The sequence below is a fragment of the Vulpes vulpes genome, chromosome 12 (assembly GCF_048418805.1).
Source record: "Vulpes vulpes isolate BD-2025 chromosome 12, VulVul3, whole genome shotgun sequence".
NCBI lineage: Eukaryota > Metazoa > Chordata > Mammalia > Carnivora > Canidae > Vulpes > Vulpes vulpes.
In genome coordinates, this window is record NC_132791.1 from 138343143 (window position 1) to 138367051 (window position 23909).

Consider the following 23909-nt stretch of genomic DNA (forward strand, 5'->3'; position numbering starts at 1 on the left):
CTGTGCGTCCGGCTTCGGGGGTGTCCCCAGGAGGGTCACAGCAGGCACAGCCTCCACCTGCAGGGGCGGGTGGGCTCCCAGCGACCCTGAGGGTCATCCCAGGAGACCCCCGCTTTCCGAGGTGGGCTCGCGCTTCTCCTCCTCCTCTGGGCCGACCCAGCTGGCGAGCCCGGGAGAACCCACGCTGGTAGGATTCACTCGGAGCTTATTTCCCGCCCGGATCCCTTCTCGGTGTTTGGGGAACACGTATATTCCGGTTTCGGCCTGTCTGCTCTGCCCACGGGGAGGAGATGCTCGAAATGAAAACCGAGGAAAGAGCAGGAGAGAAGCCAGGGGGAATCAAGTGTCCTGGTGGCAGTCAGGGGCAGCAGAGTAAACCAGGGGAGGGTCCCCCCGTCCCCGCCCTCCAGAGCCTCCCCCAAAGCTGCTGAGCCCCTGGTCCTCTGGAGACTCAGGGCGGGCACCGCACAAGGGGGTCCCGTGCCCACCCACCCCTGGCGCTTCTGATCCCGGCAGTGGGTGGGGGCTTCTCTCCCCAGATCCTGCTCCTTGGCCATCAGTGGCCTTCCCCGAGGGGTCGAAGGGAAGGGCCAGGGTCGCACCTGCTGAGTCCCCTTCAAGTCTGCCCTCCTGTTCTGCGATTCCCTCTGGGGAATCTGCTGGGACGCTGCCGGGAGGGTAAACCTGCCCAAGGCCACACTTGCAATGCCAGGGACGGGATTTTAAGCCCGAGCAGCAGGGAGGGCCGGTGCCCAGCAGAACGCTGCGGGGCGGGTGGCCCAAGGCCGCATCCCATAGCTGTCGCCCGAGGCAGGGGGAGCGAGTGCCACTGGCAGAGCCGAGCCTGGGACCCCATCTCCGTTCCGAGGCAGTGGGATGGAGACAGGCAGGAATGACGTTTTGAGGACCGTCTTTGGGGGTGGTGGTGGCTCGGGGAGTGACAGAAGGACCTTTGTCCCACAGCTTCCATGTTTGTATGTCTTTTAACACTGTGTCCAAATGTCTGTCTGTCCACCTGGTATGGTGTGAATGTTGGTTTTACCTAAAACTCCTGAAGACTAAGAAACCACCCCATGCCTGACTCCAGGCTGGCCCAGGGCTGCCCTCGTTCCAGGAACATGTCCCTGTGGTCCGGGTCCAGGATGACAGCAAGGCTAAGCCCTTAGAGGCCTGGGAGGAAGCAGGCCAAGGAAGGGGTGTCGCCATCAGGGTCCTTGGTTCTGCCCCACCCCCCGCACTCCCCCATGGTCCAGGAGCTCAGCTCCCGCCACCACTTGTGCCTCCAGCGTGGCCTTGCCCGTCCGGAGCTGCCAGCCCTGTGCAGTGGCCCAGCCTTTGCCGTCCCAGTTTCAGATGCTGAGCACAGTCTGCTGAGCATCTCCCAGAAACAATGACCTTTTAGTGGCCACAGTAAGGATGCACCCAGAGGTGAGCAGCTGCCCTGGTGCTGAGAGGTGGGTCCCCTCCACCAACAGCCTCCCAGCAGAGGCCCACTGCCCGCCTGCCTCCAGCAGCCACAAAAATGGTCTGTCTCGGGTCTTAGGATGCAGGCACCAGCTCGACTCCCCGGTTGTTCACGGGCTTGGGGTGCCTTCCCAGGGTCTCCTGCCCTGTCCCCGTGTACACTAGGAAACTAAATGCAGCCCTGAAACCCCGGTCAGGGGTCCCTGAGGCCCGCCCAGAAAGCAGCCTGGGCACGGAGCTGGAGGGTGTGCAGAGGCCGCAGCGCTGGAGCTGTCCCAGCGCTCCTCCTCCAACTTCCCTGGCGGGATGGGATTGGGGTGCTCGGGGCAGCTGAACCCCCACCTGACCCTGTGACAGGATGCCCGCACCGGCCGGCGACCGCGCGGCCACCACCTCCTGCCAGCTGCCCTCAGTCGCCTCTCTCTGCCGCCCCACAGATCTCGTCCACTTTGACATCCCCTCCATCCACGTAGAGCTGGGGCCGCCGCTCCGCCTGAGCCCCCTGGAGCACGCGCGGCGACACTCGGTGACAGACAAGAGGGACTCGGAGGAGGAGTCTGAGAGCACCGCCCTCTGACCCGCGCCACCCCGCCCCGCGTGTACATACTGGGCCCCACCCCTGCCCCCTGGGCTGGCCGCGCGTGGGCTGGAGCCCTGCACACCGTGCGGATCGCTGTCACCTCCGGCCTGCGTGGCCCATGTTGGGGCCGACCTTGTTGTTCCCTTGGGGTGGTGATTTTGGCCTTTTGTTTGATCTTTGCCTTTTGACTTTGTGCCTATTTTGATCTACTTTCAGCCTCCGTGCGGCGCGGCACCCGTCCGCCCCAGGGCTTCGTGTCAGCAAGGTCCTTGGTGGGTGTAGGCTGGGGGTGCGCGGGAGGGTGAGGGAGGCAGATCGCTCGTCCCACCTGCAGCGCAGAGTTTGGGCCCTGACCTTTACCCGCTGCACAAGTCGGGGTGGCAGTGGGTGGCAGCCCGTGTAAATCTTCAAGGCTGCCCTTAATACGTGGGCTCTAAAGTCAATGGCTTAAAACTAAATTTGTTCCACTTTCTGATGGTTTGAGTTTTCCCTGACCATGTGACCAAGCGCTCCTGTCATCACCACCTCCTTTTTCTACTTCTGAATTTAAAAGATGATCCCGAGGGTGTTGGGGGCCCAAAGATCGCACCCCCCCACCCCCAGCAACCTCCACCAACGGTAATTCTGCAGTCTCCACGGTCTCATTGCTGGGCTGGGGCGGCCACAGGGACTAGCAATAAACCTGTTACCTGGAGGTCGGGAAGGCGGCCTGTGGAGACCCGAGGCGGGTGCCACTGGCCCTGCAGCGCGGCGGGCTTCGCTCAGCAGTGGCTCATCACCCCCTCTCTGCCCTTGGGGTGTCCCGTCTGTCCTTGGGGAGCCCAGTCACACTTGGGGATGAAGGGAGCGAGACACAGATTCGGGTCATGCATGCCAAGTCAGACTTTCCAATTTTATCCTTTTAAAATAGATGCGATATACCTATACATGATATAATATTTGTACATATGAAATCTATATTTGTTTAATTTGAGCCACTCAAACTAAACCAATGTATAGGTGTACAATGAGAAATCTAAATGCTTAGTTATTTTTTCCCAACACAGTGTAAAATAACCCTGCCCTGATGGTGGGATTTGCCAACTTTTGGTGTTAACAGCTTTGCTCACTTCCTGGCAAGGATGGGTCAGTACCCAATTTGTAACGGAGCCCAGGGGTCAAAAGTTACCTTTAAATACATGTACAAATAGTTGTCAAAAGTAATGTTATTAAAATAGATTTATTATCCCTGAGCGTGGCCTATCTTCTTGTTTCGACAATAAGCTTGTGGGGGACACTCCTTGGGTGGACACCTGCGGTCACGGCTGGGCTAGGCTGAGTCTTCGCACCATCTCTTCTAAGTCACCTGAGCTTTTAAAGCTTTGTTCTCACCAATAAATACCGATCCACCGGGAATTCTCTCCATTGTTAGATCCCCAAGGGAGGGCGAGAGGGCCCAATCCACAACTGATTTGTCAACACACTGGGGGCAGTAAGGGGGTCCAGATCTCACTGGGGGGCAGAGACCCATCCCTGGTCTCCCCCCTTTTCTCCGGGGACAGGCTCTGAAGGCCCTCACCACCACCAGCAGAGCCAGCTTCCAGGTCACCGTGGGTGCCAGGGAGCACTGTGCCTCAGGGCAGGAGGCTCCTACTCACAGGTGGCACCGGGGCAAAGCACAGCACTTGGGTTCCAGGCGGCATCTTGAGGCCTGCCTCTGGCAACACTATTCCCGGAGTCCTGGATACTCTGACATCGTGTCCACGACCCAGCGTCCTGTGACCCAGCTTGGCGCGGGTGTGCAGAGGGAGCACCCGACTGGAACAGGCGGGCCATGCTGTGTTTTCCGTGCAGCTTCCTTAAAAATGGTCAGTACCAACTCCCAGTTGTCCCTGTTCTTCCGTCCAGCAGCCTCGGGTCCGAAGCCGTGCCAGGTGGCGGCGGTACGACCCATCCAGCGAGTCTGTCCCTGCGGGGGGGGCCCAGCCCAGGCCTGCGTTCACGCCCTTCTTCGCCCTGGTGCCTCCCCGTGAGCCGAGCCGAGGACGCCACCTTCCGAGCCCAGGGTCCCTCCCGGGCCTTCACTGTGCTCTGACCTTCTTGCTCTGCGGGCTCCGAGGCTGCTCCACGAGGGCCCGCTTCTGCGGGGGCATCCTGTCGTCGGGGCCGCGCGCCTGCTCCCCTGAGAGCAGCGCAGCCCGCGCCTGCCGCACCTCCCGCTTCTCCCTGCGCTCCTCCATCTCCTCGATGTCGCCGGCAAACAGGGCTTTCAGCGGGGCGCTCAGCCTGGGCACCGTCGGGAAGTCCGTAAAGCAGACCTGGAGGGCAGCGGGGAACAGGACCTGCGTCAGGGGCCGGGGGGCGGCAGGAGCAGCGCCGAGGAAGCTCTATCACCGACCTCCGTGTCCACTGGTGGTGGGGGAAAAACGGGATGGGGGAGTGGGGGAGCCCTCTCCAGAAGGGGTGCAGATGCCCCACTCCTGGCCGAGAGGGCAACACTGTGAACGGGCCTCCGGAAAGGAGAGGCAGTCGGGACTCAGAGGCAAACCCTGGCTCCTGCCCTCATTCAGGGAGGCCAGGGGGCGAGGCTGGCTGACTTCCCTGGCAAGAGAGGGGAGCACCCGCCTCCCCCCAACCAAGTGCTGAGGTGCCGGTCATGTGGCTGTGGGAACCGCAGGGAGAATCCCCCCTCCCTGCACCCCGTCACTTCCAGCAGCTGCAACACTCCAGTCTGTCCCAGGGACAGGTGGTGTGATGGGGGACAGGCTGGCAGTGGTGGTGGTTGCAGGGGGACGGGTAGGCTGTGGTTGGGGGGGGACACGGGCTGGCCGTGTGTGGGGGACATGGGCTGGCCATGGTGGGAGGGGGGACATATGGGCTGGCCGTGGTGGGACCAGCTGGCTGTGGTGGGGAATGGACAGACACCTCCTGAGCACCCAGCACCCCGTGTTGGGAGCAGTCTCCAGCCCCACCAACCCAAGGGGCACAGACCTTCATGTGGTCAAAGGCAATCCCCACTTTCTCGTTGAAGTCGGGGCTGAAGAGAGGCACCTTGGCATAGCGTTGGCTGAAGTGGTTCAGCATGGTGAACCCCGCATTCATGCGCACCCCCACACCAATCGCCTGGGAGGTGGTGCTGCCAGCAGAAGGCCGTGTAAGGCTGATGCCCAAGCATGGGGTGACCCCAGCCCCCAGATTCCCGCATGAACCCCCCTGGGGGGGTCAGCAGGGCTCCCCCTAACACAGTCTCCAATGGCCAAGGGCCAGGTTGTCAGTGAGCTGCCTGCCCTGCCTGTCCCTGAGCCCCCTCCCCGGCAGCTCCCTGACATGGGACCGTGTGTGCCAGTGTATCTGCAACACCCTCAGACACCTGCCCCAGCCAGCACCTCACCGGGCGGCAGCAGAAATGAAGGCTGGAACCCCCAGGGCGGGGAGCAGGCCGGCCTCGCGTGATGGTCACTGCAGAGCAGTCTGTCCCTACAGGGCTGATGCCAGGCTGCTCTGAATGTCACCTGGGGGAAGGTGGTGGGTGGCCTGAGGGTCTCCCCTACCTGTGTGTCTTTTCCACGGCCTCCTCCTCCAGGCCATCTTCCAGCGTGGCCTCATGTATCAGGAGGGTGGCGTTCTTCCCTAGAGAGTAAGGGGCAGGGACACTGGAGCAGAGTCCCCGGCCTGAGACATGCTTGGCCCTGGGTCCTCAGCTGTGCCTTGCCCTGTGCGCCCGCTAGGACCACAACCCTGCCATTGCCACCTGTACTCACCAATCTGGACCAGAGCCTCGCAGGGCATGGTGTCCCCGGAATAGACCACTTTCCAGCCGGACGTGTGGACCAGCGCACAGCCGAAAGCATGCTTGCAGTGGCGCACCAGGCAGGTCTGAAACTGAAGGAGCAGGTTAGTGGCCTGCAGCCATGGCCCCCTTACTCTCCCCGCCTGCGGGGGCCCCCTTACCTTTTCCAAGTCGCAGGCTCCCAACAGCGACGCAATCAGCCTTTCCACCTCGGGACTGGAGACCTCCGCTCCTTTCTGAAGGCACTTGGCAGGAATCAGGCTGTGAGGACACAAAGTGGTTCCAGGGCAAACGTGAAACAAAATTTTTTTAATATGATTCAAAGTTCAAGCGTCTGGCTGAAGAACAAACCCCAAACTCATTGTCATAAAGAGACGAGAATGAGTCACTAAGAGGAAACAGTAGTCAATTTAATAAAAGACCTGAATATCAACACCCAAGACCACAGCAGGGGACCTGGCAGAGAAGTGCTGCCCGTGGTGGGGGAAGGGGAGGCCCACCCTGCAGGCCAGGGCAGATCCCAAACAGAGAGACCCCTCTCTGGGGCAGGAGGGGCGGGCCTCTGCCAGCCACTGGTCAGGAGCTTGGCCCTGGAGTGGTTCCATGGAGAAGAACTGGCGGGAATCTAGAAACTAGAACAGAACCAGAGGAGGGCTGAGCAGAGATGTGTTAGGTCCTCACATGGACACGGGTACCAGCTGCTGGATTCGGCCCCAGAGTCGAAGCGTTCCTCCCACCCCCGCCCCCCATGCCATCTGGGGTCCAGTCCCGGGGAAGGCTGCCTGCCCTGGTGTCGGGGTTTCACGGCCCACCCGCCATGGACACCCAGCCCGGGGGCCCAGGTGCCGACACTCACCTGACATGGTGCAGCAGCTGCTGGCAGTGGTTGTGGTACTGTTGGAGCCAGGCCTTGAGCTGGGTTGGGGCGACCACCAGCAGAGGGTGACATGGCTTCCCTAGAGACGCCTGAGACAAGGACACCCAAGCGCCAAGTCAGCGACAGGCGTCTCAATGGGAGCGGTTCCGAGTGGCAGGAGGTGTGGCTGCTGACGTGCCAGCCAACCAACTCAAATGGCAACAAAATCAAGTGCCACACTCACCAGAGCTCGTTCTCTCTGCAGTAGAATATTCAGCAAGCCCTGGGGGCGAGGAAGGGAACACATGTCAGCCGTGGCCAAAGTTGGCTCTCCGCCCCGCGTCCCCCTCCTGGAGTCGTCGTGCAGTGGCTCCTCCCTCCCTGTCAGCCACCATCCCCCAGGGTGGTCATGGGCAGTGTGACCAGGGACCCAACTGAGGTCCCCTCAGGGCCAGCCCCATGAAGGCCAAAGCCCTGCTGCTGTGGGATGGGGGACGCGAACGGAGAGACAAGGTGGTTCCCCCAGCAGAGGGACTGCAGCAGTGAAACAGCTGGGGCCCTGGGTGCGTCTGGGTGCAGCACTGAAGGCCAGCTGGGGGCATGCACGGACCCAGGCGCACCTGCCCTTCATGGGGTCGTCCCCCACCACTCACCGTGTGGTGATCCGCGTGCAGGTGGGACACGAACACGGCGGCCAGGGTGCCCAGGACCCTGTCCACCTCGTCCCCGTAGTGACGGCAAAGCTGCCCAAACGTGCCTTCCCCACAGTCCAGGAGCAGGGACCTGTCTGGGCTGCAGGCAAGAGCGACAGTCAGGCTGCTGGGAGAGTCTTCAGGGAGAAGAGGAGGCAGCAGTTGCATACTTCCTATACCTTCCAGAACCTCTCGTGCTCACTCAGAAGTGTCTCTACACACAAAGGCAGTTTCAGGCATCTGAGCTCATCACATAAAGGAACCAATCAGCCCGGAACCCTGAGACCCTGAACCTATATGGAGTACCCAGTGCTGCACAAAGGCTGGCACTGAGACAGTTGGGGAATGGGAGGACGAAACCCTTTACCCCTGAGGGTGCATCTCTGATTATTTAAGATGAACGTGGCGACACCCCCCATAGATGATACCAGCTGCGGGTACCGTGTGTGGACGTGGGAGGTCTGGCTGCCATGCACCTGCTGCCCTAGTCAAGGAGTTTGAGCCTCTTGGCCTGCTCTCCACCCCATGGGCTAGTGCAGGACAGGCTGCGGGTACCCCTGCAGGGGAGTGACCCAGCGGAGGCTTGCTGCTGCTAGTGAGTCAGGCTCAGCTTGCTTCGATCCCCATGGCCCATCACAGAGCCTCGGCACCACAGGAGAGGCGAGTCTCCTGCCGGCCTTTGTCCCCCTCTGGAGGAGCCACCAGACTGGGAGCACTGTGCCTGTGCTCCAGGGAGACACCTGAGTCCAGACACAGGGCCTCCTGCAGACGGACTGTGTTGCGGAAGCCTCGGCCACCCACAGTTCCGGAAGAAGCCCCTTCTACTGGGCCCCTCGGCCCCGCGGGACAGGCCTGCTGAGGTGCTTTCCTGCATCTCCTTAGCGGCAGGAGAAGTGTGTCCCAGACGGCGTAGTTCTGCTAGCACAGTGCACTGTAAGTGCTGTCCTCATCCACCCCCAGCATCTGAGCTGACACAGCAGAATCTGAAAGCCAGCCTGCTACGTCCTGGTCTGTCTTCCCTCACGTAGGCGTCTGCAGACGTGAATGCTACACGGTGCCCTGGGTTCTCTTCTTTGCTGGCAAGGACACTACGCAAACCCCAGAGTCCACCAAAAAGCCCCCAGTCCAGGGCCTGAACATGAGACAAACACATGCACCCAGCAGCTGTCCCCACATCGGCAGTGACCAGCAAGGACAGGGCGTGGCACAGCAGTGTAGACACTAACTCATATTCCAGATCTGCCCCTGACCAGCTGTGGGAACGAGTAACCTCTGGGAAGGTTAGTTAGTTCACCGATCAAGGAAACAGGCAGTCACTGCTTCGTAGGACTACTGGGAAAACGCAGTGAGGTGGTTTCTCAGTGAGGTGCAACCTACAGCAGAGCCGCTGTTTCCCTCGGCAGGGGAACAGGGGATGGAGTCTGGCCATTCTCGGAGCCTCTTAGGGGCGTGAACACCCACGACTCCTCTTCTAGATGCTCTAGCCAAGGTGACAAACTCAGGCAGAGTCACACTGGCCCATCTTCATGTTAGCCTGGGCTGGGGGTGGGGGGCAGGACCCACAGGCTCCCCGGTGGACGGAGGCCCCCTTGGGGAACAGCAATACCTTATGTTGACAAGCGTGGCGCTGACGTTTCGAATCTTCATTGGGATGGCAGAGCCTGTTCCGAGGAAGATGATTTCTGGATACTGGCTTCTTTTCTCTGTGGAAAAACATGTGGAAAAGAGTCCATTTCTTGGGATCAAAAGTGAGCCAGCATCCGGCTTCCCAGGAGGGGTTGGTGATGCCCCCGCAGGTGTCCTTACATGAGGACCTCCTCCTCTGAGGCAGAGCCACAGGCTGTTTGTGGGTAAATGGCTGTCTGGGAGAGAGGGCAAGTAAACCCCATAGCCTGTCCATCCAGAGAGCTGCTCTAAGGCCCTTACATAACACAGGGCACTTCTCAGGCACCTGGGTGGCTCAGTGGTTGAGTGTCTGCCTTTGGCTCAGGGTGTGATCCTGGAGTCCCGGGATTTGGTCCCGCAACGGGCTCCCTGCAGGGAACCTGCTTCTCCCTCTCCCTGTGTCTCTGCCTCTTTGTGTCTCTCACGAATAAATAAAATCTCAAAAAAACCCACAAAAAAAGCCACAGGGCACTTCTCCATGTTATATGAATCATTTACGTCAAGGGACTGGCATCCACCTGGTGTCCAGCTGTCACCACCAGACCTGTACTTCCTGTGGGTGCCGTACAGCCCTGCTGGATAGGAAGCCCCCTGCTTTACAGGGTGCAAACGGGCTCCGAGGGCCAGCCCTCCAGAGAGGAAGAGGCAGAGCCAGGACTTGGGGCCAGAGAGACCTGATGATCCCAGGGGATCTTTAACGTGCAACCCAGAAATCCAGTCTCACACCTCCAAAGGCGAGTTAGGGAAGTCAGTCTTCCCCAGACAGACAGGAAGGCTACTTTGAAAGAGGCTCCGCACCAACCCAGGCAGAGTTCCAGGGAGAACCTGCAACTGGGTAAAAGACCACCTGGCTACGTTCATGCCAACACACTGTTAGTCGAGCACTCCCTGCTTCTAGCATGAGCTGAAAAGCACGCTATGAAAACCAGCTCCTGGAGCAGAGGTCCCCAAGCTCCCCCTAACGACTCCTCCTGATAGGGCAGAGGAAAAGCCCAGCAAGGCGAGTGACGTGGCCAGGTCTTCCGTGGATCCCTATCTGCACAGGCAGGACTAGATCCCGAGTTGACTGAGCCTTGGTACAAAGTTCTTTCTATAGTCTTGCAGGGGCTCCCAGACCCGCTGCACATGGTGCATGCCTGCTACAGAACAGCTGGGCGCCATCGCCAAACGTTCAGATTGAACTGGTCTTGGTGGAAAGGGCAGGCAGGCAGGCACAGGTGCTCCTGGAGAATAAAGGAGCAGCGGATTATGTAACTAGACCTGGTTCAATGGTGCCAGGGGGACGTTTTACTTAGTGCTTTGAAAACACCCGCAGGAGGGTAGCAGCCAAGAGAGGAAGGTCACTCTGTGGTCTTCTGCTCACCTGCTGGGGCTGGGCCGTCCTGCATAGCCTTCCGGTATTCCTGCACACTCTCTTGGAAATTGGGGAGCTCCAGGGCCTCGGCTATGAATTCATCGGGATTGCAGACAATGACAGCATCCCTGCAGAGAAAAAAGCCATCTCAGGTGACCAAAGTAGGCGGGCACATGGCCTCAAGCAAACACGGATCTGGGTACCCAGAATCAATTTATGGACACAATGTGCAGAAGGTTCTCCAGATCAAGACTGAAGTCTAAGTGACCCTGGGCACTGCTGTTCTCCTCCACGTGGAACCCTTCTCAGGTAAGCAGGGGTCTTGGAGCCCTCAGGACATCTTGGCTCACAATGTGACAATCTTGGCGCTTCTGACATCTGGGGCAGAGTCCTGTGCAGCACCCCCGACCTCTACTTGCTGGATGCCCCTGGCACCCCCAACCCTTGCCAGACCATCACAACTAAAAATGTCCCCAGACCCTGCCTCATGTCCCCTGGGTGCCAGAGAAAGGGAGGGAAGGGTCACACAGTCCCAGCTGACAAGCATAGCCAAAGAGCAGCAGCTCCCGCACTAACACGTACACAGCCTGTCACCCGAGAGCCCTGTGGACACACAGGACCTGATTTGGTGCCTCGCTTTTAGCAAGGCCCCGATGCTACGACGTGGCTGGTCCCAGCCACATGAAGAGGCAGGCCTCGGATCTGTGGCTCTCCACCCTGACCGGACACCGTACTCACCCGGGAGCTCACACAGCTCCCCAGGCCCAGCTGCCCAGATTCTCACCTGTGAGGTTCAAGACTTGGACTCTGCCCAGGTCAAGGTGAACCCGGCCAGGCTCGTGTATCAAAGTTCACAAACCACCTGCACATGCTGACAGCAGGCTCTGAAATCCCAAGCCCACCTCCGTGGGCCCCAGTAACACGACCATGTGGTCTCCTGGAAAACCCAGCTACTCAACAGCAGAGCCTCATCATTCAGGAACAACTAATACAGACACAGCAGTAGACAGGAAGCTCCAACTCACTCAAAACCTGAAAGACGTGGTGGGGCAGGAAGCACTTCTCACCTTACTGGCTGGACCATCAACGGGGTTGGGGGCAGTGTCACATTCACTGGGTGCCTTAGAACAGGTCACACCCGACCCAGTAACCCCACATCTAAGAATCACCCAGAGGGGACAGAGTTCCACTCAATCACTGACACACAGAACAGTTAATGCTTCATTAAAACAACAACCTAGAAGTATCTAAGAGGAGCAAACATCCCTCTCTGGAGTACCCACGAAAGTCTCCTTACTGAAGGCCACGTAATGACTCCAGAACAGACAGGCCACAAGCACACACGGCCACATGCTCCAACTTAAGAAACAAAACGCTAACAATCGTTATCTCTTATCTCGGACGACAGGATTAAGGGTGGCTAACCTTTTCCATCAAACACTTTCTCTGTAAAACAAGGGACATGTATCACTGTTATCATGAGGGAAAACACGTTTAGGAAGGAATAATCACTGGCCTCTTCCCACCTCAACTGGGGACCTGATTTTGCTCAGAAACTCAGTCACACCAGTTTGTTCACCTGTGGTCGAGGCTCCGTCTGGGGCAGGGGCAGACGGAGTTCAGTATCTGGGACACACTCCACGCTGGGGCTGAAATATTTACTACCTGGCCCTTTACGAGAGGAGCTTGGCAACCCCCGATCTAGACCCTTCTGCTAGCTCAGGGTCGCACACAGACCTCTGCCACTCCCTCCGCGGACGGAGCTGATACTTGAGGAGACATTCGCCCCGGACCGTGGGCACGCGGAAGGTGGTATGTTCCTCCTAGAAGACACAAGTCACACACTGTGGAGAGGAGGACAAGGCGGGGGGTGGGGGGGGAGCGGGGTGGAGGAGGGCCTGGGCCAGGGGCTGGGGGGCCGCAGGTGACACTACCTGGCGGTGGGGGGTGGCAAGCGGGGGGAAGATGTCGGAGTGGATGAGGCCGAGCTGTGTCTGGATCTTGTGGCTGCGGAGATTGTGGACTGAGGAGCAGCTCTCATTCAGGACCAGGTGCTGGGTGGCAGGCCCAAACCTATGACAAGACAGCGCGTTTGCAGCATCCCTCGGGGAGGCCTCCCACCGAAGGGGAGTGACGACCCCAGGAGCAAAGAAAGTAGATGGAAGCGTACAGAGGAGTAAGTAAGTGGCAGGTCCAGAGAGATGGGCCCCCAGGGTCCCGCTCTGCTGCCTCTGCGTTGTGTCCCCTCCAAACCCAAGCACCTCTGGCTGTGCTGGAAGGAGCCCCAGAAAAACCCAGAAGACCGAGATGTCAGGAGCCCACAGCCAGGGGCTGGGAACAAAGTGGAGTACAGGGCAGGAGAGGAGGAGGCACGGTCATGGACGTTAGGACTCGGGCCCTCCAGGGAGGGGGGGTGAGGAGCATGGAAGAGCAGGAGCCTGGGGGCTCATGAGGAAGGAGCAGAGGCTGGAACCGCCCCCAGGTTCCATGTGCTCAGAGTTCAGCTCTGATCTTCCCTCCCAGCTGCTGCTGAGCTCTGCCACTGGGGCCCCGAGGAAGAGGCAGGGTGACCACTTCTGTCCCTGAGGTTGGCAGACCTCTGCCTCACGGGGCTAGTGGGAAGAGGGGAGGAAATGGGTGGAGATGCAGAGTCGTCAACACACTGCCTGTCACAAGCCCGATGTCCCCTAAACTGAGGCTGTCACTGTACACTGACGAGGCTCTCCTTTAGGATGGGATCAGGGATCATCGGGGGCAGGCGCAGGCGCTCATCCAGACCCTGGCCTGGAGGGTGTAGCTGGACCCCGCAGGGCCCCACACAAGCCACATGGGCGTGCACACCGCGCCACCTAGTGGCGGCTTTTCTGCACAGTGGCAGGGGTGGCTGCTCCCCACACTGGGCGGGGCGGGGAGCCCAGGGAGCGAGGGGAGGCAGCGCGTCCAGAGGGAATGGGGACAGAAGCAAAGGGGTCCTACCTCTCCATCCACTGCTGGTACCTGGGGTCCGCCAGCACACGCTCGGGGGCCATGTGCACCACCAGCGCCACAGGGGCATCGGCATCGCCTTGGTACCTGTGCGGCAGGAGTGAGCTGTGCGCCGGGCGCTGACCCAGACTCAGAACCCCCGCGAAGGGCGACCGTGGCTTGCTCTCGGGTTTTCCAGCTTCCCTCACCTCACTGCCAAGGCTGCGCACACCAGCCCCGCCCCAAAGTGCCAGTGCCTCCGTAAATCCTGCAGTGGGAGTGTGACCCCGGCACCCCCAGGCCACTCAGAGCGCGGGCGTTCGCAGACACGGCCCGACGTGCCAGGAGGGCCACCGGTCAGACAGGCACCCCCCGGACGCCCGGGCTCCTCCCAGCCCCAGGGCCCCCTTACCTCCGGAGGGTGGCGTTCTCACACACGGGCTGAATGAATTCTTCGTCCGGACATTCTACCACAATAAAAGCAAGACCAGGATCTGGAGGAGTACAGATCTCTTCAGGCAAAATCTGCAAAATCAGGGCGGTCACAATTCCCTTGCGGGGCCAGGCCCAGCTCCGCAAACACGCTGACCGGCTTCAGGTCAACGGCCAGCCTTACGTGATCCCTCCTGAACAAGCACAGAAGCAAGGTCAGGGCCACCCCCACACCGCCAGCCGGCCTGCAGAGGACCCGCACCCCCAGAGAGGCCGTGGAACCAAGGTCCCTCAGGTTGGCGGCCATTGGCCGGGACATCCTTAGACCCCGGAGGGAACATCCCAGTCAACAACATGGTGGCCTTCCTTGGGGGCTGTGGACCCTAAATCCAGCCCGGCAGGAGGAAGCATCCATCCCACCAGGAGCAGGGCCCTCAGGCGCTAACAAGACCCCCTGCAGATCCACAGCCAGCGTGGGTGAGCAGGACAGGTCCCGGTCAGAGACCCCATCTTATCCCTTGGCCAAGTGAAGGAATTCAGGGCTGTTCCATTTCCCCTAATGGTGAGGTCTGGAGGGCCTGACCCAGACAGCAACTCTGTTCCAGGCCCCGGCTACCACAGCTGAAACATCACAATAACGGGGTCTCTCACCTCCCTGCCCTCGTAAGTGATGCTCTTCCCGTCCTTGACAGCAGCAATGATGGGGGCAATGGCAGCCGTCCCGCTGAAAGAAGAGGCCAGCCATCCGTGAGGCAGGGTGCGGCAGGGACACAGGGGCCCCCTCTTTCACCCCACTCCCCGAGGGCCCTGACAGCACGCCCTGCCAACACTCACACTGGCAGGCCCAGCTCCTTGGCTTTGAGGACCAGGAAGTTGCCCTTCTTCACGTGAAGCTGTGTCAAAGAGAAGGGAAATGCCATCTCAGCGAGGAGGGAGGAGGCAGCTCGGCCATCATCAGCCTTCGTCCAAATGCTTTTATTCTCTAATGTCGCTTTGTCACTGCTCACCTAAACGCAGGCCGGTCACTGCTCTGCGATTGAAGTAGGCTACATTCCACGCTACATTCCCAGGAAGTTGATTATCCCGAAACACTTCGGGACTAGAAGCTCAACAATTTAAAACACCGTGCATTCTTTCCCGACAGTAGCTTGTTACAGATTTAATAAAACGGGCTCCATTTCCAAATGGATTAACAGTCTTCGCCTCTCCTTGAGGAGAAGCACCTGTGTCCCAACATCTTGTGCTCGCTGTGTAAGAGCTAACAGAACAGGACAAGTGTGTGGCCTCAAAGAACCGATCACGCAAATCCCCGTGCAACACAATAGTGCACTGATGGTGACAGGGTTGCCAAAGCATGGACAGTTTTTCACGTACCTATGACACGGTGCTGCTTCTACCCTGGAGAAAATTGTAATGAGAAATCCCCAATACACTCTTATTATGGTAGGAGGGCAAACAACAATGTAATTCAATACTCAAAGATGTATTAATATTTTAGGCCCTTTCTGATTTTTTTTTTTTATTTTCACATATGATTTCATATGTGAGATATGGAGATCTGGAAGGAGATCTGGAACACGTATACACTTTTAAGTACAGAATGATTATGTAGGATTGCTGATGATTATGTAGGATCAAGCCTTACCAGGATTCTAGAATTTTCTGGCTCAGCAAACGTGACCCTACAGGAGGGCTTACAGCTTAAGTGTGTGCGTATGAGGCAAAGATGATGAGCCTGGATGACCTCTTCAGAGACGGACACTAGCACACCCTGCTGTGACCCAGCATTCCCTCCACAGACCCAAGGTGGGAAACTACATGCGCTAATATGTTTCACAGGAACTTGCAGACCAAAGGTGGGCAAAGCTCCTCCCTTGACGATGAGCTGAGCTCAACCCATGAGAAGCTGTTCCCACCTGAGGATGCAGAGCATGTGGAGCACAGAAGAGACAAAGAACGCCATCCCATGAGGCCCCAGGCTGGCATGCAGGGCCTCTCCTAGCAGAGGGCAGTCTGCATCTCAGGCCCTCGCTTCTCTGACCTCCCAGAGATGGGACAAGTTCAGCTTTACTGCCTTCCAAGCCCTCAGCAGAGCAGCAGCACACTAGCTCTATGAGGATCAAGGGCCCAGAGGCTGAGCCAGTGAGAGCAGCGCTCAGAAGGGCCAGGCTGTTGCCGCAGCCTTGGGAACAGTGGCCCGAAACAGCCAGGGTTTACCCCACACACAGCACAACCCATCACGCCCACCGCCTCTATTGAGGGAGGGGAAAAGGACTGGACACAATTACAGACATATACAGAAACCTACTTCAGAAATTATTTTGCTGCCTAAAAACTGAGAAATACACAAGTAACGAACCTACCAACAACCATCCTTGACTTTTCTAAAACTACTATTGAAATAAATTGACAGGAGGGATACTGATGATGATGATCTTGCGACTAGTAACTATTCCGACTGACCCTCCGGGAGCATTTTCCCTGGTTGGTGTGAGGACTTGGGTAAGAACTGTAGATATACAGTCGACATCACTCCTCAAAAAATAAAAATAAAAAAAAAAAAATAAAATAAAATAAAAATCATTGCCCACAGAAGGCCAAGGTTGAGCCTTACTGCAGGTTAAAGCGTTTGCTGCAGATAATAAAATTTTAGTGCAGAGCCCTATTAAAACTAGACCATCAGTCAAATTTTTTAAAATGCCCTAAGGTAATAGAATTTTCACAGAACTGGACTGACTTCAGGTTTGTGGACACAGGCCTCCGGGAATGCTAGCCAGAGTTAAAATTAGTCCAGTGCTGGCAGCTGAACAGCTACAGTAAAAGGATACAAACTAAAGCATAGTGGAACGAGTCTGGGTGAAGGCTGGCTCAGGCGAAGGCTAACGAGGTTGCCTTTATTTCTCAAGTGCAAGACAGCCGATCGTAAGCAAACATAGGCCAGCATGTAGGCAGACTGGCTCTGTTGCCTGAAGAACATTTGAAAGTATGCAAGGAGAAATAGGTGTGTTTCTTCTCAGCACCAGGGACTTAGGAGGTGCTCACTTCGAATCCCTGGATGAGAGCTAAGCGACGTCACCATCACACGCCTGCCCGACAGGTGCTTGCTTACCTTACAGACAAAAGCTACAACCAAGGCGGGGTCCCGGCCGCTCTTCTTCTGGCCAATACCTGAGCAAAAACAAATCTGATTGTAACAAGGCAAATGTGAAGCTTCATGGGCTTCACAGACTGATGATGCCCTGAGGTCTAAATCGGCTTCATGCCAAATGAAACGGACAAAGGTCGAAGGAAATACTGGTGCTCCTTCCCCAGCAGGACCTGTTCTTTTTCCTCCTCACGCTGAGGTCAGAGTAAACGGAAGATGCAAATCGCCAGTCAGAAAAGCTTTAGAACTGACTAGTGAGATGTTTGAGAAAAATGACACAATTTACTGAGATGTGGAGGAGACAGAAAAAATAAGCTATAACATTCTTTATAAACAAGCTTATGTGAAACACCACAAAGCCGGAATGGCCTGCAGAGAAAATGCAGGTGTGGGTCTTCAGCTGGGCCATCCCAGGAAGGACAGGCCCGGGGGGTCTGTCCTTCTCAGTCCTCAGACAGACATGATCCCAGCAGGAGGGACGTATCAGCCCTGCTCAACACTGGATGACAGACCCTTCAGTGGTCCAAGTCCTCCAACACATCTTGGGATTTTAACTCACTCAGCAGGCCATCCTTGTAGAAGGAAAGGGGCAGATCCGCTCATGGATCTGACAGGTCGGCTTAGCAGTTTTCCACATTTGTGAAAAATTGCTTTGCGTTAATGGGAAAAAAAAGTGTGAAAGCCTCGGAATGAACCAATCTGCCAGACCCTGGCCTCCTCCGGGGAAACCCCACCAGGGCTGGGGATTGAACTGCCACCTTCATGGCAACCCTTCCCACTCTGCCCACGGGCTGAGTCCTACAACATGCCGAGGGAGAAGGACCCGTTTCATACAGAGGCTTCCCATGATAACAATTCCAATCTGGAGCAGTAGATTAAAAAAACAGAAGAGCCGTAGATTAAGAAAACACAAGTCTTGACAGCACCCTGTTTCTATTTAAACAGCATTACCGTCTGGAAGGTGCTGCTCGTTTTCGGCGGATCCAGAATCCGAAGACTGCCCTGGACTGAGTCTTTCTGGACTCTGAGATGGCTGGCGTTCTGCTCGCTTCAGCTCACCTGGTTAGTGTGGAAAACAGTCAGACCCCAGGCCCGGAGGGGAACTTTGGGCCAGAGCTCAGGTGTTCGCACAAACCCGCGGCAGAGTGCCCACTAAAGCAGCCTGCCTGCTACTGTGACAGCTAGTGATGTCCCTGCCCTGGTCTTGGGGCCGCAGGACCTCTGGATCCTTTCTGTTTCTGCTCAGCTCAGAGCCCTGGCTACAACAGGAATTCGATGGTGTTGGTGGGCTAACACACACTCAGGCAGCAGGCTGGGTGATGCACCAGCACCACCCTCAAAAGGTAGACCTAGGCCTAAGGCTACCCAGCACCACAGGTGCAGTTCGGGGGGCCAAACTTCACAGTCCATTAAGTCTCTAGGCCATGTAAACCCCATCATGGCAGGAAAAGGCTGGCTCGGCTGCCATGTCTCAGAAACCTGTCTGCCCTGTGCGTGCACTCTCGTTCCTTATGGTCCTCTGGGTGCTGGGACAGACGGCCACACACATTATTAAAGCAACCTAGCATCTGCCAGGAAAGGAGGAAGAGTGAGGGACGCGAATCAGGCCTGGGGGTCAGCAGGGGTCAGGGAAGAGGAGACATCGGACCAGGAGTGAGCCAAGCAGGGCAAGCTGTGATGTGACCAGTCGTCTCACTGCCCACCCGCCCCCAGCACGTTTGCTTCTGCTCAATCCACACATCCTCCAGCTTCCCTACATGGGCATCATGCAAGCTTCATCTCCTGGCCGGTGCTGGGCTTCTCGGCCCCTCCTTGGGGCCTCTCTTCTGTGTCCCTTCAAGCCCTGGGCAGGCATCAGCGCTGTCAAGGAAATGTCCCTAGTGTCCTGTGTTCTCACCATTGGCACAACCTGGTGTGTAGTGGGACTGGCCAGGCACATGGACTCTGACGTGGCAGGGCCTAACATGCAGGCTGTCTCTAAGTCAGAACCACATCATCTGGCCCTGAGACCACCTGGCCAGCTAACACTTCCATCAGCATATTTATATAAAATACAAAAAAAAAAAAAAAAAAAAAAGTTCACTAGCGTGAACCTCTCCAGCATCCTCTCTCCAGATATCTGTGGCAAATAAACCCCAAGCAATAAACGTGCACATCTGAGGGCAATCTGTCGTCTGACACTACTTGATTAGGTAACATCCCAAAGTGTGACCTCGATCATCACATAGGAGTTAACTGATTAGAAGCTCCTGGAGATCCCTGGGTAGCTCAGCAATTTAGTGCCTGCCTTCGGCCCAGGGTGTGATCCCCGGGGTCCTGAGATAGAGTCCCGCATCGGGCTCCCTGCATGGAGCCTGCCTCTCCCTCTGCCTGTGTCTCTGCCTCTCTCTCACTCTCTGTGTGTCTCTCATTAATAAATAAATAAAATCTTAAAAAAAAAAAAATAGAAGCTCCGTAAGGGCAGGGACTGTGTCTTACTTCCTCAGCGAAATTTCCTAACCTCCTTCAGAACACAAAACTGGGTATACAGAGCCGGTATTCCAGCAGTTTCTGTCTTTACCCCACATTTTCCTTGCCTGGGACCGACACTGCTCCCTCCTCCTAGGAAACAAGGCTTGCGTACTCACTGTATATGGGGATCTGGAAGACGGTCATGGTCTCATCCTTGTATTCTGGTGCAGAGTGGGGCCTCACGGCTGTGGGATAAAGACCAAGGACAATGAACTGCACTGGACAAAAGCACTGGGTGGGGGGTGGGGAGATGAGCTTTCCAGATCACCAACCGCGAGCAAAAGACCTGCCTTGGAATTCTGCTGGGAATCAACACTAAAACCAGAATCTCAGAGTTAAATGACAATTTTTAGGAAAGAAGCACCAATATATATTCACCAGCCATTAGCATTTACTACACTAAACAAGCAACAACAAAAAAACAGATTGTGATCACTACTCTAAAAAAATTTTAAAAAAGAAACCAATTCTCAAATTTCAGAGGCATAAGTGAACACACAGCATTGTGAGGCCAGGGAATCAGCTAGACTGTAAAAGCTGGCATTCATTTTGAAATAAAATATCAGTGTTTCTGTTAGAGAGGAGCACTGATAAACTGGGGATGCATGTGGACTCTAGCACGGAGGCCCCAGGAAGAGGCCGTGGGCCTCCCAGCACAGCCAGAGCCAAGGCTCAGGGTAAACAGTGACAAGCTTGTAGATTCCTCTGCTCACATCCCCTCTTCCTACCACAGGCACCTGGAGGCAATTCATCTGAGACCATCTCTAGCCTGTATGTAGGGGCAAGATGTGGGGGCACAGAAATGGCCACAGGCAATATTTTAAACACGCATCTCACTGATGAAGCATTCGGTTTTAAGGTTTAATGTAGTCTACTTTTTACAGATTCTCATTTCAGAGACTGGGGCAGATATAAGGAAGAAATGGTAGATTATGAGTCAGAGTCAGGAACTTACCCAGGTCTATTCCTTTCAATGGACCAGAAAATATTTTGATAGCTTCTAGATATTTTTCCTACAAAAGAAAAAGAAAAGCAGCAGCTATGGTTGTATAAACACAGAACACAGCAACACAGCAGTATGTGAGAATTATCAACAGGCATCAACACTGGGGCGCCTGGGTGGCTCGGTTGGTTGAGTGTCTGACTTGATTTCAGCTCAGGCTGTGATCTCAGGGTCGTGAGATAGAGCCCAGTGCTGGGCCATGTGCTCAGTGGGGATTCTGCTTGAGATTCTCTCTCCCTCTGCCCCTCCTCCCATTCACCCACATGTGCACTTGCTCTAAAATAAAATCTTGGGCGCCTGGGTGGCTCAGGGGTTGAGTGTCTGTCTGCCTTTGGCTCAGGTCGTGATCCCAGGGTCCTGGGATTGAGTCCCGCATGGGGCTCCCCACAGGGAGCCTGCTTCTCCCTCTGCCTGTGTCTCTGCCTCTCTGGGTCTCTCATGAATAAAATCTTTTTTTTAAAAAAGAGGCATTGATGTGAACTTTAGTATTTTGAATCACCTTTACACAAATGTTTACTGAGTGTCCACTATATGCTGGGTGCCAAGGGCTCACCAGTGAGCAGGGTGTGAGTCCCCGCCCTCGTGAAACTTAAAATCCAATGGAGACAAAACTGAAACAAATGAGCATGAACAAACGGGTAGCAGCAGTTGTGCTAAGCATCTGCAAGAAGCTCAAGAGACACCAGGGCCAGGGTACACCCTGTCTGGAGAGTCAGGCGGGCTTCTGTGCACACGTCCTTTCAGCGGAGCCCTGAAGGCTCAGAAGGCAGGCCTTGGGATGAGAAGGGATTCTGGGTAGAGCTAAGAGTGGCCCACAGAGCTCCAGCGTGGAGACTGGATATAGATGCCAGGCATGGGCAAGGGCCAAGACCCCAGGGCTCGCAGGCACAACAAATGGTGTTTGTGCTGCTTTGCAGTGCAGAAGCCCCAAGGGTTCTGGGTGTGATGCACCTACACATGTGCCCTAAAGAGGCCCCTCTGGCCACCGTGTGGGGGATAAGCAGCTGTCACAGGAGCATAGGGCAGGAGACACAGATAAGAAATGCCTTAAGGGGAAACAAATGGGTGGATCTGAGGCACTACTGTGGAGACAGAATTAATAGTACTTGGCAACTGGGTCGCCTTTCATCCGAAGAACTGGGAAGTGAACTGTCAGCCAGTGGTGTTAACAACGTGCACGCAACTTCTCAACAGTGTTAAGAAGCTGGTTTGGAAGGTATGAAAAGGGCTGAAATTTACTAAGAATAAATGCTAACATCCACTGTGCGCCTCCTTGGTACCCAACATGGGATAAGTTGGCTTGTTTTATATGTGCACTTCATGTAATCCTCAGCAACTTTAGGAATTTATAGCCATCTCCCAGATGAACAACCTGAGGCTCTAAGAGGTAAAGAAACTGGTGCAAAGTCGTACGATTAATAAGGCTTTGGACTCAGGTCTCTTTCACTTGATAGGCTCCACCACTGGTTAACTCTGGAGGGCAAAAGACAAATTTGCAGAAAACGAAAATGCTGGTCACTGACACGAAAAAAAAGGAGGGGTCAGCTGGAAAAGCTGAGTCAGTGGGGTGGCGGTTGGGGAAGTACTCACCAGTTGTGGAGGTCCAGAAAGCACACACTTGGGGAGCCCGGTTTCCTTCAAGGTAAGAATCATTCCTGGAAGGAGAAAGAACATCAAGCTGTCTCATCACCAGGCCCTGTAGCTGCCACTGGGAGGCGCACTCCTTCCTTAACCAGCTACAAGTCTACTTGTCCTCATTCCTGCTTCTGTACAGCGATCGCAGACCCCGGGCAGAAGGGACTCCTCCTGCAGATGTAAGGGACACCACATATTCCTCAGATGCCTCCAGAATGGTCAGGGCTGAGGCTGGGGTGAGGCAGGCAGGCATGAGGAGTGCAAAAATCACACCAAATGAAGGAATGGCTAAAAGCTCTGCAGTGTAGGCACCTCACTGCCTTGCCTTGGTCTCAGTGTTGCACTCCGTCCTAACCATATCACAAAACTTAAGGAATTTGGCAGTGACACAATCTTAACCTTCCTAGTTGTTGGGTTATGAATAATGGGGTGAGCTGGGTGGTGGGTAGCTGCCAATAATCTCAGTGGTATATGCACGTCCTGTAACCATCACCCACTACACCCTCCAGTTTACTGGCACGTATCTCCGGTCCAGCAACTCAATAAACAGAGTAGATGACAACGCTTGGAGAAGCAGCATCCATGTTCACATCTGTCCTGAGTCACAGCTTTCCAAGCTGCGGCTGACAGGGCAAGCAGAAAAGAGGATTCCAGCTCCTCTAGACTTGGAAGATGGGCCAAAAACAAACCAAAAAAAAAAAAAAAAAGAACCAGGCAGGCTAAAATCCTAGAGGCTTCCCTCCAGCGTCTGACCTTGGAAGGAAGGAATATACTTACCACACAACCCCCCCACGTTACACCAGTGCATTCGGGTCAGGAATATGTTATCCAAACGAGCCACCTTCAACCTAAGAATGACAAAACATTTGAGCAGGACAGCAAAGGTCAACCCCCTAGAGGCCCTTTCTTCTGCTATAAAAACATCTTGTCCCTCACCCTGGGCTCTCAAGCCCCCATGAGCATCTCTGCCTCCCCCGCCCCCCAAAAAAATGGTTGACTCACTTGTGCTCCTGCATGAGTCTCTGGACGCCCTCCCCGCAGTTGAAGAGGTACCTACAACAGGACAAACATGACGCAAGAATCTCAGAAGATGGGACTCTGTTAAGATTCCTGCCACGCTTTGGAGATGCTTTATTGTGCACGACAGAAAACACCTGAAACACCCCTGTCCGTGCTACCGGGCTGCGTTTCTGGGCGTCAGGATGGTGCTTGGGGAGCCTCCCTAGGAGAGGCGAGCAGGGGACTGGGGGGGCGGTGCCAAGATGGGTCCCTTCCCCCAGCACCTGCCAGCTGAGCTGATACCCCGCGCGCCGAGCATGAGGCCCCCCGGTCCCGCGGCGCCCGGGCCGGAGTGCGCTCCAAGCGTGCCAAGAGGGGCCTGGGGCGCCAGGGCTGGAAGGGGGACGCGCGCATCCCCGAGTCGGGGGCTCCGGGGACTCCCGGGAACTCCACGCGGGTGCACGTAAGGTCCGGGGATCGCCCCCCACCCCCACCCCCACCCCCAGGGCCCAGGGTCGCGCCCCAGCAGCGGGGACACCCGGGCGCGGCGCGCTGACCGGTTGTACTCCGAGAACACGTAGAGCGCCGCGCCCACGTCCCGGCCGCCGGCCGCCACCACCTGCAGGTACACGGTGTTCGGGCCCCCGGGCTCCCACGCCGCGCCGCGCTTCTCCCGCGTGCGCAGGTGCCGCAGCGGGTCCTTGGGCGGCCGCTGGCGGCGGGCGGGTCCCTGCGACATGGCGCGCCCGGCCGCCGAGCGCAGCAGCAGCAGCGAGCGGAGGAGCCACATGCACCAGCTTCCACCCGCGCCCCCAACGCGGCGGGTCACCCGGCTCCTCG

The 23909-nt window shown here is 56.5% G+C and overlaps 2 protein-coding genes across 11 annotated transcripts in view; one reads left to right on the forward strand and one right to left on the reverse strand.

Moving 5' to 3' along the window:
* ARHGAP44 (Rho GTPase activating protein 44) overlaps nucleotides 1–3276 on the forward strand; it is a 168575-nt gene extending 165299 nt beyond the window's left edge. For all 10 annotated transcript variants that reach the window (XM_072730391.1, XM_072730389.1, XM_072730392.1 and 7 more), the window contains one exon: nucleotides 1902–3276. Coding sequence is in view for 6 of the 10 variants with exons in the window: in XM_072730389.1 (XP_072586490.1) it covers nucleotides 1902–2041 (140 nt within the window). In the remaining 4 variants the exon portion in view is untranslated. The remainder of the gene's footprint in view (nucleotides 1–1901) is intronic.
* Nucleotides 3245–23909, reverse strand: ELAC2 (elaC ribonuclease Z 2). Its single transcript, XM_072730399.1, has 24 exons — nucleotides 23627–23909; nucleotides 23073–23123; nucleotides 22848–22918; nucleotides 22026–22090; nucleotides 20388–20445; nucleotides 19549–19617; nucleotides 17873–17980; nucleotides 16886–16944; nucleotides 14611–14669; nucleotides 14428–14500; nucleotides 13757–13869; nucleotides 13357–13452; nucleotides 12315–12453; nucleotides 12118–12203; nucleotides 10390–10508; nucleotides 8968–9064; nucleotides 7323–7461; nucleotides 6914–6952; nucleotides 6670–6779; nucleotides 5975–6074; nucleotides 5785–5905; nucleotides 5575–5653; nucleotides 5015–5159; nucleotides 3245–4341 (listed from the first exon to the last, which is right to left on the reverse strand). The coding sequence occupies exons 1-24, from the start codon at nucleotides 23857–23859 to the stop codon at nucleotides 4105–4107; spliced, it is 2466 nt and encodes an 821-aa protein (XP_072586500.1). The 5' UTR covers nucleotides 23860–23909; the 3' UTR covers nucleotides 3245–4104.